At 44.9% G+C, this 15,826-nt stretch overlaps 1 protein-coding gene across 8 annotated transcripts; it reads right to left on the bottom strand.

The window, feature by feature from the left end:
• Positions 1 to 1,057: 1,057 nt before the first annotated feature.
• Positions 1,058 to 15,519, bottom strand: jakmip3 (Janus kinase and microtubule interacting protein 3). 8 transcript variants are annotated; one of them, XM_069687404.1, is made up of 24 exons: positions 15,130 to 15,519; positions 14,093 to 14,321; positions 13,717 to 13,959; positions 13,045 to 13,284; positions 10,831 to 11,025; positions 10,273 to 10,386; positions 9,633 to 9,788; positions 9,246 to 9,383; positions 8,498 to 8,533; positions 7,946 to 8,017; positions 7,427 to 7,531; positions 7,225 to 7,353; positions 7,049 to 7,132; positions 6,895 to 6,957; positions 6,198 to 6,296; positions 5,935 to 6,033; positions 4,764 to 4,823; positions 4,164 to 4,229; positions 3,704 to 3,772; positions 3,317 to 3,394; positions 2,856 to 3,086; positions 2,659 to 2,724; positions 2,511 to 2,570; positions 1,058 to 1,145 (listed from the first exon to the last, which is right to left on the bottom strand). In XM_069687404.1, the coding sequence occupies exons 2-23, from the start codon at positions 14,225 to 14,227 to the stop codon at positions 2,520 to 2,522; spliced, it is 2,529 nt and encodes an 842-aa protein (XP_069543505.1). In that variant the 5' UTR covers positions 14,228 to 14,321; positions 15,130 to 15,519; the 3' UTR covers positions 1,058 to 1,145; positions 2,511 to 2,519. The 8 variants fall into 8 exon arrangements, 7 of the variants coding, with proteins under 7 accessions (XP_069543505.1, XP_069543504.1, XP_069543506.1 ...); XM_069687403.1 differs by having other exon boundaries at positions 14,093 to 14,299; XM_069687405.1 differs by having other exon boundaries at positions 4,770 to 4,823; positions 14,093 to 14,299.
• Between the last annotated feature and the right edge of the window lie 307 nt (positions 15,520 to 15,826).

Genomic DNA, 15,826 nt, shown 5'->3' with positions numbered 1-15,826 from the left:
ATCACCATCATCACCCTCATCATCATCATCACCATCACCATCCATCATCACCATCATCACCATCACCATCATCATCATCACCACCATCATCATCACCATCATCACCATCACCATCATCATCCATCAACACCATCATCACCATCACCATCACCATCACCATCACCATCACCATCACCATCACCATCACCATCATCATCATTACCATCATCACCATCGCCATCACCATCACCATCATCATCATCACCACCATCATCATCACCATCATTACCATCACCATCATCACCATTACCATCACCATTATCATTACCATCACCATCATCATCACCATCACCATCATCACCATCATCACCATTACCATCACCATCATCATCATCTGGACCTCCTGAAATTGGTTCATCTGGACCGGTTGTCAGATTGTGGGCAACAGCGGATGTTTTATGGAGTCCGATTACCAGGCTTCATTTCTTGCGATCAGAACCTCATTTTGTTTCGTTCTGTAGTTTGACCTCTGACCTCCAACAGAAACCCGACATCATGAAGATGTTTCCTGTATGGGTTTGTGGTCTAGAGAGGAACCAGGCGACCTCCATGGTGGAGCTGAGAGAAGCCTCTGTGTTCTTCAGCTGGAATAACCTGATTTTCTCCGTCACCTCTCTACGAGCCTCTCGACTGAACTTCTGCTGCAGCTGATCAGGTTCTGCCTCCGTCACCAGTCGGACCTCCCTCTGACCCAAACCATCCACACTGAAGTCCAATCATGAGTGATGTTTAAAACCTGCTCGCCAAGCTAACATTGTCCAGTTAGCTGCGTTAGCTCCACTGATAGCAGTCGCTAACAGAAGTGTAGCACCAGTTTGGTCCGGAACGTGTTCGTCAGCAGAATATTACCCTGAACTTCCTGTCAGTGGGAGTTTACAGTCCTTCTGTTGCCGTGGAAACCACCCTTTATCTCTGTGGCAGCACAGTGGCATTCTGGGAAGGTGTGATGGAGGAGTTCCAGATTCAGCTGATGGCTCAGAGCGGCTCTGATTGGCTGACAGCAGTTGTTAAGCTGCGGGTTCCAAACCCTGAATCCTTCTGAGTCCTCCAGACTGAGTCGACCCCCACTGAGGGTTCATATGCTGGACTCCAGAGACCTGCAGACACTACAACACACGGGTAACACCTTTACTGGAATGATATCACAGGTAAACTCTGAACACCTGGATAAACTAAAACACCTGGACAAACATTGAGCACCTGGATAAACTTTGAACACCTGGATAAACTTTAAACACCTGGATAAACTTTGAGCAACTGGATAAACTTTGAAAACCTGGATAAACTCTAAACACCTAAACACTTGGATAAACTCTAAACACCTGGATAAACTTTAAAAACCTGGATAAACTTTGAGCACCTGGATAAACTCTGAACACCTGGATAATCTCTGAACACTTGGATAAACTCTTAACACCTGGATAAACTTTAAACACCTGGATAAACTTTAAACACCTGGATAAACTCTAAACACCTAAACACTTGGATAAACTCTGGACACTTGGATAAACTCTAAACACCTGGATAAACTTTGAGCACCTGGATAAACTTTTAACACCTGGATAAACTCTGAACACCTGGATAAACTTTGAGCACCTGGATAAACTCTGAACACCTGGATAAACTTTAAACACCTGGATAAACTTTGAGCACCTGGATAAACTTTTAACACCTGGATAAACTTTTAACACCTGGATAAACTTTTAACACCTGGATAAACTCTAAACACCTAAACACTTGGATAAACTCTGAACACTTGGATAAACTTTGAACACCTGGATAAACTCTGAACACCTGGATAAACTCTGAACACCTAAACACTTGGATAAACTCTGAACACTTGGATAAACTCTTAACACCTGGATAAACTTTAAACACCTGGATAAACTCCGAACACCAAAACACCTGGATAAACTTTGAACACCTGGATAAACTCTGAACACCTGGATAAACTTTGAACACCTGGATAAACTCTGAACACCTGGATAAACTCTAAACACCTGGATAAACTTTGACCACCTGGATAAACTTCGAACACCTAAACACCTGGATAAACTTTTAACACCTGTATAAACTCTGAAATCCTGGATGAACTTTAAACACCTGGATAAACTCTAAACACTTAGATAAACTCTGAACACCTGGATAAACTTTAAAAACCTGGATAAACTTTGAGCACCTGGATAAACTCCGAACACCTAAACACCTGGATAAACTCTGAACACCTGGATAAACTCTAAACACCTGGATAAACTCTGAACACCTGGATAAACTCTGAACATCCAGATAAACTTTAAACACCTGGATAAACGCTGAACACCTGGATAAGATCTGAACACCTGGATAAACTTTAAACCCCTGGATAAACTTTGAACACCTGGATAAACTCTGAACACCTGGATAAACTTTAAACCCCTGGATAAACTCTGAACACCTGGATAAACTCTGAACACCTGTGATGTGTGACTGACCTGCTGCTTCTAGGACCAGAGGATGAAGGCCAAAGAGAAGAATAAAAACAGAAATAGAAACTAAAAAGAAGAAGGAGATAGTATAGCATCAGTAGAGAGAACATGTTTCATCTAAAACCAGATTTATTGTGTTTGTGTTGGTTCTTACTTTCTCTTCCAGCTCTTTGATCTGTCGTTTTTGTGCTTCAATAAACTCCTCCAGCTCCTTGTTCCTCTGTCACACACATGACAAACATCAGACACAGTTTACCTGTTGCCGTGGTGTTTACCTGTTACCATGGTGTCTACCTGTTGCTGTGGTGTTCACCTGCTACCGTGATGTTCATCTGTTACCGTGGTATTTACCTGTTGGGTGAGATGCAGCAGCTCCATCCTCTCTCGAAGGATCTGTGCATCCCTCTCCCTCAGCTCGTACATGACAGTTCGTTTCCATTGGTCCATGGCTCTCCTTAGCTCCTCCCTCTCTTCCTCCGTCAGAGTCTCAGACAGTCGACCCTCCATCTTGAACCCGTCCATCCTGGACTCCTCCTCCTGCTGCAGAGCCTCAAACAACATGGCCTCCAGCTCCAGGATCCTCTGCACCAACCCAGACAGTTTAAAATCAGAAAACTTGTGATCTGACTGACTGTTGTCATGGTAACAGGCGGTCACCTATCATGTTCTTTGGGGTTGATGTAAACACACGTCTTCCTGTCAGATGACCTCAGTCGTACTGAGACAGACAGACATCACCTTCATCAGGTGTCCGACTTGTCTTCTTCAGGTAATTGTTGTCTTGTTACCTGTCCAGGTGTGCAGCTGCTCACCTTGTGGGCCTGATCCATGGACTGCTTCCTGTAGTCCAACTCTTCGTCCAGGTAACCTTTCTGTTTGCTGAACAGATCCTGGAGGACAGGATGATGTCATCAGATGGACACAGTCACACACTGTACGTAAACACAACCATAAACCACCATGTTGGGCTGTTTCTAATGGAGGTGTTACCATGACGATGAGTCCCCTCAAAGCTGGAGTCATGTGGTCCTTCATTGTTTGTTGTAGAAGAGAGTCGGTGACAGAGACTCATGTGATCATAGGAGGTCATGTGATCATAGGAGAGGAGGTCATGTGATCATATATCAGCCCCCGTATGGTCCAACATGATGACATCACATGTCAGTACGAACACTGATGGAGGAGGAAACCTGTCTCACCTTCTCACTCTCAATGTCCAACATCTTCTGCTGCAGAGCTGACTTGGTCACTTCAATGGACTCGAGCCACTGAGGAGAGACAGACAGGTAGAGACACGTAGAGACAGACAGGTAGAGATGGAGAGACACGTAGAGACAGACAGGTAGAGACCACCTCCACCCCTACCTCTACCTCTACCTCCACCTCTACCTCTACCTCCTCTTCTACCTATACCTCCTCCTCTACCTCTACCTCTATCTCTACCTCCTCCTCGACCTCTACCTCTACCTCCTCCTCTACCCCTACCTCTACCTCTATCTCCATCTCCACCTCTACCTCCACCTCCGAGGAACTCTTTAAAATGTCAGCACAGACAAACTGAAATAAAACTTTTACATAAGAAAGTTTAACATAAGAAGACAAAGTATTCCTCACATGCTTGTTTATTTCAGAATAAGAGTGTGTTCAGGTGTCTCCTACCTTTTCTGCTAGAGTGAGCACCGTCCTGGCATGAATCACCACCACCTGCTCCTCATTGGATAGATTCTGCAGGAAGCCAACATGTCAATAACATGTAAAAAAAAAAAAAACAACGGAAAAAACAAACATGTAAACAACATGTAAACATGCCAACAACATGTCAACAGCATGTCAACAACATAATAACAACATGTCAACATCATGACAACAACCTGTAAACAACATGTATAAATGTTAAAAACATGATAAAATGTGAAAACAAAATGTAAACAGTTTGATAAGAACTTGTAAATGACTTAATTACAGCATGTTTACAACATGTAAAAAACAGGTGAATATGTACCTTCCCTGACAGGTGAGTACAGTAGTGTATAATATATATTTAGTAGTATATACTGTAGTACATACTACAGTAAAGTAATGTATAAACATATGAACAACATGTCACTTGCATGTTAAACATTAAAATGTATGGTGCCACAGATGGGTTACACATACAAAAAACATGTGATGATGTCATTCAGGTGGTATTTGATCCATGTAACAGATCCATGTAACAGTGTAACAGGCACATACATGTACAAAATAAATTCAACATACACTTACGGCGTTATCTCCCAAAATGTCCAGCTTCTTCATCAACTCACTGATCACAACGTCCTGATGAGAATAAAATCAGATAAACAAATTACTCAGATGTGTTCAGGTATGTTCAGGTGTACTCTGGTATGTTCAATGTTCAGGTGTACTTGGAAACTCTGAACATCTTCCGCCGCAAACTAAAAACACCTCTTCCAACTTTACCTTGAATAGTTGAACTTTAGGATCTTAAAATGGCACTTACTGATAGCACTTTGTAGTTTGGCTTTCTGGAAGAAATTGCATTTTCTTGATTCTTGTTGTTCTGGGTTTTGTACCCTCATGGTTGAAATGAACTTATTGTAAGTTGCTTTGGATAAAAGCGTCAGCTAAATGAAATGTAATGTAACGTAATACTCTGGGATGTTCAGGTCTACTCTGGTATGTTCAATGTTCAGGTGTACTCTGGTATGTTCAGGTATACTCTGGTACATTCAAGTGTATTCAGGTGTATTAATGTGTATTGAGATGTACTCTGGTACATTCAAGTGTATTCAGGTATGTTCAGGTGTATTCAGGTGTATTCAGGCGTACTCTGGTACATTCAAGTGTATTCAGGTATGTTCAGGTGTATTCAGGTGTGTTCAAGTATGTTCATGTGTATTCACGTGTATTCAGGTATGTTCATGTGTATTCAGGTGTATTCTGGTATGTTCAGGTGTATTCAGGTGTATTCAGGCGTACTCTGGTACATTCAAGTGTATTCAGGTGTATTCAGGTATGTTCAGGTGTATCCAGGTGTATTCTGGTATGTTTAAGTGTATTCAGGTATGTTAATGTATATACAGGTGTATTCAGGTTATTCTGGTATGTTCAGGTGTATTCAGGTGTATTCTGGTATGTTTAAGTGTATTCAGGTATGTTAATGTATATACAGGTGTATTCAGGTGTATTCAGGTGTGTTCAGGTGTATTCTGGTATGTTCAGGTGTATTCAGGTTATTCTGGTATGTTCAGGTGTATTCAGGTGTATTCAGGTGTGTTCAGGTGTATTCTGGTATGTTCAGGTGTATTCAGGTATATTCTGGTATGTCTAGGCGTATGCAGGTGTATCCAGGTGTATCTTGGTATGTTTAGCTGTACAGTATTCAGGTATGTTTAAGTGTAGCCAGGTGTATTCAGGTGTTACTCACAGTGACTCCTTCTGCCTCACAGTAGATCTGTAGAGGACTGAGTTCTTCTGGGAAATGGAGTTGTTGGAAGTTGATGGCAGGTGAGCGTCGCTCTCTCTCCTAAACAGTGTTTCCATAGAAACAGAGACACAGCGTGTAGTTGTTGTTGTTGTTGATGCGTGCTCATGTGGGTGGGGTGAGGTGTTCTCTGTAATGAGGTGGTGTGGAGCTGTCTGGTGTAAAGTGTTCTGACAGAATGTAAACAGATAAAACCGTGTTTTCACCTCCAGCTCTAAGATCCTGAACTCCAGCAGTTCGTTCTGGTCTTTGACGTCCTGGATGTAATTTTTCAGTCGCAGCTCTTCACCTTCCATCTGCCTCACCTGTAAAATGCCAGTAACACCCAGAGTCAGGAAATAACAGAGACCGTCATTTATCATTGAAGAATATCCCAGTTCAGGTTCAGGATTCAGACACAATCTTTACCGATAGCATACACTTCCTGTTTGGTAAAGTTTATAGTACGAGCTACTGAACCGGGGATTGAACCAGCAGTCTGATGATTGGAGGACAGCCTGCTCCACAAATGTAACATGAACACACTCTGTCTTCATCTGGGTGATGATCAAATTTAGTCTAAATGTCCTTTAAAGCAGCAGAACCGTGTGTGAGCAGCTCCTGTCTACAGTGCATTATGGGTAATCAGACCACCATCACTGATGACTGAGACGGAAGGAAAGTTAAAGACACAAAGATTCCCAGGGGACTTCTGAACTGAATGTTAACCTGGCTACTAAAGGGAGTCAACTATGCAACCCCCCCCCTCCACACACACACACACACACACACACACACACACACACACACACACACACACACACACACACACACACACACACACACACACACACACACACACACACTCTCTCTCTCTCTCTCTCTTCTCTGCTGTGTATTTGCAAATCAATCAAAGTGTTTCACCTTCTCCACCAGCTCCAGATTCCTCTGATACAACGACTGCTTCTCCTCCACCCACTTCACATCCTGAGAGAGCGAGAGAGATCTACATGATTGTTTTCTATGAATGACTGCAGTGTGTTCCTGTTCTATTGGCTGTGGTTCTACGGGCCGGTACCAGTCCTTGTTGTCTCAGCGCTGACTCCAGGTCTTCTACTCGGGTCTCATTTCGACTGATTTCCGCCAGCAGCTGCTCTCTGGTCTGGAACACGGAACAGAACCATCAACCTGTGAATATCCGGCTCTGCAGCAGGAAACAGAAGCGACTGCTGCCTGGCTCAGAGGCTGCGTCACCTTGATCTCCTTCTCAGCGTCATAGTTTCCTCCGCTTGTCTCCGTCAGCAGAGCGTATGCCCGCTGCAGTGCCTGGTACTCCTGGGTAAGCTGACGGTACCGAAGCTCCGCCTCCTCACGCAGACACAGCTGGAACTCACAGAACCAATCAGAGAACAGAACAGAACAGAACCAGAACCAGAGTTTATTTCTGTGTTGGTACCTCATCTGGTTCCGTGTCAGGAGTTCTGTCAGTGTGAAAAGACAAAGATGATCCATCTGAGTCCACCGAGGCCTCTTCATCATAACCGTAGAACGTCTCGATGACCTGCGCGCACGCACACACACACACACACACACACACACACACACACACACACACACACACACACACACACACACACACACACACACACACACACACACACACACACACACGATGGAGGTCAGCTGGACCACACGGGGGAGACACACACTCTCACACACACACACGCACGCACGCACCCACACACACACCCACACCCACCCACCCACACACACACACACACACACACACACACACACACACACACACACACACACACACACACACACACACACACACACACACACACACACACACACACACACACACACTCACACACACACACACACACACACACACACACACACACACACACACACACACACACACACACACACACACACACACACACACACACACACATACTCACACACTCACCCTGCAGGCTCTGAAGGTTCGTTTCCTCCTCACCGACTCCTGACGTCTGTATCTCAGCAACATGTCTCTCTCCTGGAGGACAACACAAACAACATGTCTCTCTCCTAAGGGACAAACACAAACAACATGTCTCTCTCCTGTAGGACAAACACAAACAACATGTCTCTCTCCTGTAGGACAAACACAAACAATATGTCTGTCTCCTGGAGGACAAACACAAACAACATGTCTCTCTCCTAAGGGACAAACACAAACAACATGTCTCTCTCCTGTAGGACAAACACAAACAACATGTCTCTCTCCTGTAGGACAAACACAAACAACATGTCTCTCCTGTAGGACAAACACAAACAACATGTCTGTCTCCTGGAGGACAAACACAAAACAACATGTCTCTGGATCTGTTCATCTGTTTGAGCTCTGTGTTTCGTGTCCTCCTCCCCTCATGTCGCCTGACCGTGTCACATGACTCCTCGTGCATCACACAGAGTAAGAACAGGTGTAGTAGTATTCGTAGTTGTAGTACTCGTAGTAGTGACACTCTATACTTACTATCACGTTCTTCACGTACCCGGCGGTCTCCAGAGCCTGAGGGCACACACAGTCAGGAGTGAAGTACTACAGTATAGTACTGTGTGTACCTGCAGCAGGTCATATAGGTCGTGTAGTAATAGAAGTATTAGAAGTACTAACAATATTGGGAGTAGTAGAAGTAGGAGTACTGTGGACAGGTGCTGTGTAGTAGTAGTAGTAGTAGTAGTAGTAGTATTAGCATTAGCAGTACTTGCAGTAGTAGTAGTAATAGTATTAGTAGTACTTGCAGTAGTAGTTGTAACAGTATTAACAGTATCAGCAGTACTTGCAGTAGTAGTAGTAGTACTCTCAGTACTTGTAGTAGTAGTAGTGGTAGTAGTAGTACCAGTATTAGTAGTACTTGTAGTAGTAGCTGTAGTACCAGTATTAGTAGTACCTGTGGTAGTAGAACCTGTAGTAGTAGTAGTACCTGTAGTATTAGTAGTAGTACCAGTATTAGTTTTACCTTGAACAGTAGAACTTTAGTATCTTAAAATAGAACTTACTGATAGAACTTTGTAGTTTGGCTTTCTGGAAGAAATTATATTTACTTGATTCCTGTTGTTCTGGTTTGAACCCTCATGTTGAAATGAACTTATTGTAAGTTGCTTTGGATAAAAGCGTCAGCTAAATGAAATGTAATGTAATGTAATACCCGTATTAGTAGTACCTGTAGTAGTAGTACTAGTACCTGAAGTAGTAGTAGTAGTAGTAGTACTAGTGGTACCTTGGACAGGTCGTCGATGATGTGTTGCTGCTCCAGGACTTGTAGCCGTAGAAACTCCATCTCTCGCTCATCTTGGCTGTAACCATGGTAACTGGTGGAGTGGCTGCGGTCCAGGTCATTTAATGAACTCGGTCTTCTCTGTGGAGCACAGTAAAGACAACTGTTACCATGGTAACACAGGTCCTGACACTAGATGCAGTGACTCCTGTCATAAGAGAATCGTTGGTTTTAGAAGGGAACTTTTGAATTGTTGTTTGTAGACATACAGTCTCCCCCCAACATGTATGACCTTCTGTACAGATCACTATAATAACACGGAGTCACTGGCAGCAGACAGGAAGCTGGTACATGTCTCTTAACGTGGGTGGTGATGGAGGAAGGGGTTACCATAGTTACCATCTCCAGGTTCTCCTGGGTGATGAAGCGAAGCTTGTTGTCGAGGCGACGCAGTGCAAGAGCGAGCTCTTCATTTTTTCTGCTCAGACGTTTATTTTTGTCCAGAAGAGGAAGAAACTGACTCTCGGCCTCCCGCAGACGTTTCAACTGCAGAAGAAGAAAAGATGTTCTAACATGTTCTAAGATGTTCTAGAACACTCTGTCACTATGGAAACACGCAGGGCACTATGGGTACCAGCATGATGCACACTCAAACAGTCCAAAGCAGAAGTGTGAAACTCTGGACACTTTTGAACCTAAACAATCGCCGTCTTGGCTATGTAGAGGAAGGGGCGGAGCCACTGACGTAAAGGATTTTCAAAAGAGAGCGTCTGAGGAAGCTGCAGCTGTTTGCATGTGTGTGTGCACTTGTGCGTGTACGCGCGGTGTGTTTGTGTGTATGTGTGGGGGGGGGTGTGTGTGTGTGGTGTGTGTGTGTGTGTGTGTGTGTGTGTGTGTGTGTGTGTGTGTGTGTGGTGTGTGTGTGTGTGTGTGTGTGTGTGTGTGTGTGTGGGTGTGTGTGTGTGGGTGTGTGTGTGTGTGTGTGTGTGTGTGTGTGTGTGTGTGTGTGTGTGTGTGTGTGTGTGTGTACCAGTTCATTGCGTTCCTCCGACAGCAGAGCGTTTCGGTCCTCCAGCTTTCTGACGACGGCGCTGAGCTCAGCGATCTTCAGCTGAAACCTGCGAGTGTCGCGGTCCTCCTGAGACTGAAACACAACACCAACCGCTGAGGTCAAAGGTCATAGCTTCAAGAAGCAACCAGCCAATCACAAGCCTCCACATTCTGTGAATTTTACAAGTGGTGAACTGTTCACAGGAGGGTCACATGACCTTTCCCAGTTCATCAGATGACAACTGATGGATCAGAGTCTGTCGTCTGTTTGATGATGTCATGATAAGGTAAAGGAGGCGGAGACAGATGCTGTTGTGATGGTTACAACTATTAGTGATGGAAAACAAAGTGAGCATCAGACAGCTGCTGAAGACTTGTGCCTGACAGACACAGCTGAGGGGGCGCTGCCTATTATTGTGTGTGTGTGACACTTGATGATGTCATACAGGTCAGCTCCGCCTCTCTGAGAATCAGTGGACATGAAGCAGATGAAAGATGTTTTTCATGGTTTAAACAAGCAGGAAGAGGCAGAGCTTACAATGTGAGGAGTGTTGATAGGGGTGGGGTTAGTGACAGGGTGGTTAAGTCCCGCCCTCTGTGCATCTCTCATGGCTGCTATTTGCTGCTCGACAGCCTGAGTCTGCAGCTGGAGGCGGTGGGCATGGCCAGCCTGCAGCCCCAGAGCTTTATCCAATACACTGACAGCTCTGTCCTTCAGCTTTATCTCATCCATCTGCACACAGACAGGTTAGATACAGACAGGTTAGATACAGACAGGTTAGCTACAGACAGGTTAGATACAGACAGGTTAGAGACAGACAGGTTAGCGACAGACAGGTTAGATACAGACAGGTTAGAGACAGACAGGTTAGATACAGACAGGTTAGATACAGACAGGTTAGCGACAGACAGGTTAGATACAGACAGGTTAGATACAGACAGGTTAGCGACAGACAGGTTAGATACAGACAGGTTAGAGACAAACAGGTTAGAGACAGATAGGTTGGAGACAAACAGGTTAGAGACAGACAGGTTAGCGACAGACAGGTTAGATACAGACAGGTTAGAGACAAACAGGTTAGAGACAGACAGGTTAGAGACAGACAGGTTAGATACAGACAGGTTAGAGACAGACAGGTTAGAGACAGACAGGTTAGATACAGACAGGTTAGAGACAAACAGGTTAGAGACAGATGGGTAAGACAGACAGGTTAGAGACAGATGGGTAAGACAGACAGTTTAGATACGGGTTAGGTGTGTTGTGTGTGTTGTGTGTGTTGTTTGTGTTGTGTGTGTTGTACCGGTGTGTGTCTGTGTCTGTGTGTGTTGTGTTGTGTGTTGTGTTGTGTTGTGTGTGTTGTGTGTGTTGTGTGTGTTGTGTTGAGTGTGGTGTGTTGTGTTGTGTTGTGTGTGTTGTACCAGTGTGTTGTGTTGTGTGTTGTGTTGTGTGTGTTGTGTTGTGTGTTGCGTGTGTTGTACCAGTGTGTGTCAGTGTGTGTTGTGTTGTTTGTGTTGTGTGTGTTGTACCAGTGTATGTTGTGTTGTGTGTTGTGTGTTGTGTGTGTTGTACCAGTGTGTGTCAGTGTCTGTTGTACCAGTGTGTGTTGTGTTGTGTGTGTTGTACCAGTATGTGTTGTGTTGTGTATGTTGTGTTGTGTGTGTTGTGTTGTGTATGTTGTGTTGTGTGTGTTGTACCAGTGTGTGTTGTGTTGTGTGTGTTGTGTTGTGTGTGTTGTACCGGTGTGTGTCTGTGTGTTGCGTTGTGTGTGTTGTACCAGTGTGTGTTGTGTTGTATGTTGTATTGTGTGTGTTGTGTTGTGTGTTGTGTGTGTTGTGTGTGTTGTACCAGTGTGTGTCAGTGTGTGTTGTACCAGTGTGTGTTGTGTTGTGTGTGTTGTACCAGTATGTGTTGTGTTGTGTATGTTGTGTTGTGTGTGTTGTACCAGTGTGTGTCTGTGTGTGTTGTGTTGTGTTGTGTATTGTGTGTGTTGTGTGTGTTGTACCAGTGTGTGTTGTACCAGTGTGTGTTGTACCAGTATGTGTTGTGTTGTGTGTGTTGTGTGTGTTGTACCAGTGTGTGTCTGTGTGTGTTGTACCAGTGTGTGTCAGTGTGTTGTACCAGTGTGTGTCAGTGTGTGTCAGTGTGTGTTGTACCAGTGTGTGTCTGTGTGTGTTGTACCAGTGTGTGTCTGTGTGTGTTGTACCAGTGTGTGTCTGTGTGTGTTGTGTTGTGTGTTGTGTATTGTGTGTGTTGTGTGTGTTGTACCAGTGTGTGTCTGTGTGTGTTGTACCAGTGTGTGTCAGTGTGTGTTGTACCAGTGTGTGTCTGTGTGTGTTGTACCAGTGTGTGTCAGTGTGTGTTGTACCAGTGTGTGTTGTACCAGTATGTGTTGTGTTGTGTGTGTTGTACCAGTGTGTGTCAGTGTGTGTTGTACCAGTATGTATTGTGTTGTGTGTGTTGTGTGTGTTGTACCAGTGTGTGTCTGTGTGTGTCCTCCTCATGTGTCATAATAATGTGTTCATTCATCAGACAGAATGAGTCACTGCTGTGTTTGTATGAGTCGTTGTTGTGAACCAACAGAAGACTCTCAGAGAGGTGATGAAGATGATGTCGCTCAGAGAGGTGATGAAGATGATTTCGCTCAGAGAGGTGATGAAGATGATGTCGCTCACATTAAACTCTAACAAGGCTGAACTTCTTTTTAAAACTCATACATGTGTAAACGGTCATGTATGTGCTGGTGGGTCGTACCAGTCGGCGGATCTCCCTCTCACAGTCCCTCTTGGTCCGGTTCAGCTCCTCCTGATGCTGGTGATGAGCTGATCGGAGCTCGGCTGCTCGAGCCTGGCAGGCCTGCTGAGCCGATGTCAGAGCCTCCTCTGTGGTCCTTTTTGCTCCTCGCACATCCTGAACCTCCTGCTGGAGGCGACAACGCTCCGCCTCCCAGCTCCTCCTCGCCTCCTCCACGTCTGCCAGCAGAGTGGTCCTCACCTGAGGAATCAGAGAACACTCCCTAAAACCTTCTCCACACCTGCAGGAGCTGAAGGACAGACAGACCGGTAGATGTGCAGACAGACAGGTAGATGTGCAGACAGACCGGTAGATGTGTAGACAGACCGGTAGATGTGCAGACAGATAGGTAGATGTGCAGACAGACAGGTAGATGTGCAGACAGACAGGTAGATGTGCAGACAGACAGGTAGACGTGCAGACAGACCGGTAGATGTGCAGACAGACAGGTAGATGTGCAGACAGACAGGTAGATGTGCAGACAGACCGGTAGATGTGCAGACAGACAGGTAGACGTGCAGACAGACCGGTAGATGTGCAGACAGACAGGTAGATGTGCAGACAGACAGGTAGACGTGCAGACAGACCGGTAGATGTGCAGACAGACAGGTAGGTGTGAATCAGGTGACTCACTTTGTCTGTGGATCCGTCTCTCAGCGTTAGCACCAATCCGTTCAGACGTTGAATTTCTCCATCTTTGATTTTGATGACCCTCATAAGTTCCATCTCATGTTGCCGTAGTAACGTCTCCCTGGTAACTGCCAACTCCTTCTGCTTCTCTTCGTGGAGTTTGGTCTTCAGCTCCGTCACGGCAACTGTTGCTCGGTGATGCTCTGCCTTCAGCTCCTGACTCTTCTCCCTCTCCAGACGGCTCACCTGGAACACTCGGACAGTAGTAGCAGTACTAAAACACCGAGGTGCTGCTTCATGTTGGTGCCAGTACTGCAGTAGTGCGAGTATTCATAGTACTCCTCGTAGTACTGGGATAAGAAGGTTCTGTTGTCCTTACCTTGTTCTTTTCCTGTTGGAGTTCGATCTGGATGTCTGTCAGTTTTGCTCTCAGCTCCTCATTGGCTGCTTGAAGGGTTGCCATGGCGTCCAGTCGGTCCCCCTTCCCTCGCCCCGCTACCCCTCGTTTTGACATTACCACCACCACCTGCAGGCTCCGCCCACCCAGTGAGCTGTCTGTCAACCTGAAGTTTGACTACATGTTCACCTGTCCACACACAAACACACAACTGTAAACACACACAGTACTAGTATTACTAGTGTTACTAGTATTAGTAGTATTATAGTATTACACTATTACTAGTGTTACTAATTTAATAGTGTTAGTAGTATTACTACTGTTGTTAGTATTACTAGTGTTGGTAGTGTAACTAGCATTATAGTAGTAGTATCAGTATCAGTAGTAGTGTTATCAGTAGTAGTATCATTATCAGTAGTAATATCATTATCAGTAGTAGTATCATTATCAGTAGTATTATCAGTAGTAGTATCATTATCAGTAGTAATATCATTATCAGTAGTAGTATCATTATCAGTAGTATTATCAGTAGTAGTATCATTATCAGTAGTAATATCATTATCAGTAGTAATATCATTATCAGTAGTAGTATCATTATCAGTAGTATTATCAGTAGTAGTATCAGAATCAGTAGTAGTATCATTATCAGTAGTATTATCAGTAGTAGTATCAGAATCAGTAGTAGTATCATTATCAGTAGTATTATCAGTAGTAGTATCAGAATCAGTAGTAGTATCATTATCAGTAGTATTATCAGTAGTAGTATCAGAATCAGTAGTAGTATCATTATCAGTAGTAGTATTATCAGTAGCAGTAGCAGTAATACTATTATCTGAGTCACCTGAAACTGATCACATGTTTTGGGGGTATACAGGACAGGTGACCCACTGACAACATGAAAACATGACTGTTTCCATGGCAACAGCATCAACACAGACTCTGTCATCATCACATCACATTTAAACACACAGTGACAGCTGAGGCCTAACAGAAAACACACACACAGATAAATCACTCACCGTCCAATAGGAAGCTTCGGACACTGCATTGCCGTGTGTGTGTGTGTGTGTGTGTGTGTGTGTGTGTGTGTGTGTGTGTGTGTGTGTGTGTGTGTGTGTGTGTGTGTGTGTGTGTGTGTGTGTGTCAGTTGATTAGCTTCCTCCTAACAGCATGCTAACAGCAGCTAGCTTCACTGCAGCTCACTGTGTTAGTGTGTGTGCTGCCAGCATCAGCATCAGCATCAGCATCAGCATCAGCATCAGCCTCCCTTCGACTGTCTCTCTATCTGTCTGTCTGTCTCTGTCGGTCTGTCTCTCTGTCTCTCTGTCTGTCTGTATTAGCAGTTAGCTCCTGTCAGATTGGATTTGTGCCTCGGTGCTGTTAGCATCTCTGCAGCCTCTGCTGGCGTCATCTCCCCCTTTCCTCCTCCTCCTCCTCCTCCTCGTCCCAGCATCCTCCTGTGTGAGGAAGAGCTGACCCATCAGAGCTTTGTCTCCCTCTGCTGGCCGCTCCGTGTTTCACATCTCACTGTGATGGATCACGTTAAAGTTGTCACACCAACAGAAACAGCTGTTTTTCAGCCCAGCTGCCTTCGATGTGCTCAGACTGAACCGTCACATCTGGAGAGGAAGAAGAAGACTGTCTCAAGTCGTTCAGGCAGCTATTGAAGTCTGACCTGATGAGACTCACTTGCGTCAGGTGAGCAGGTGTCAGCCC

The sequence above is a fragment of the Brachyistius frenatus genome, unplaced genomic scaffold, assembly GCF_029030835.1.
Source record: "Brachyistius frenatus isolate BFR_SWC_R1_liver_20210118 unplaced genomic scaffold, ASM2903083v1 Contig_461, whole genome shotgun sequence".
NCBI lineage: Eukaryota > Metazoa > Chordata > Actinopteri > Embiotocidae > Brachyistius > Brachyistius frenatus.
This window is presented reverse-complemented; position numbering and strand designations above follow the sequence as displayed.

Bases quoted from the DNA above. Each gene is read 5' to 3' on its own strand.
- jakmip3 (XM_069687404.1), bottom strand. From the start codon at position 14,227: ATGTCAAAACGAGGGGTAGCGGGGCGAGGGAAGGGGGACCGACTGGAC. The intron at 8,534-9,245 runs GTACCACTAGTA...GTGTGCCCTCAG, and splicing joins TCATCGACGACCTGTCCAAG to GCTCTGGAGACCGCCGGGTA. The intron at 6,297-6,894 runs GTGAAACACTTT...GGCATTTTACAG, and splicing joins ATCTGGAGCTGGTGGAGAAG to GTGAGGCAGATGGAAGGTGA.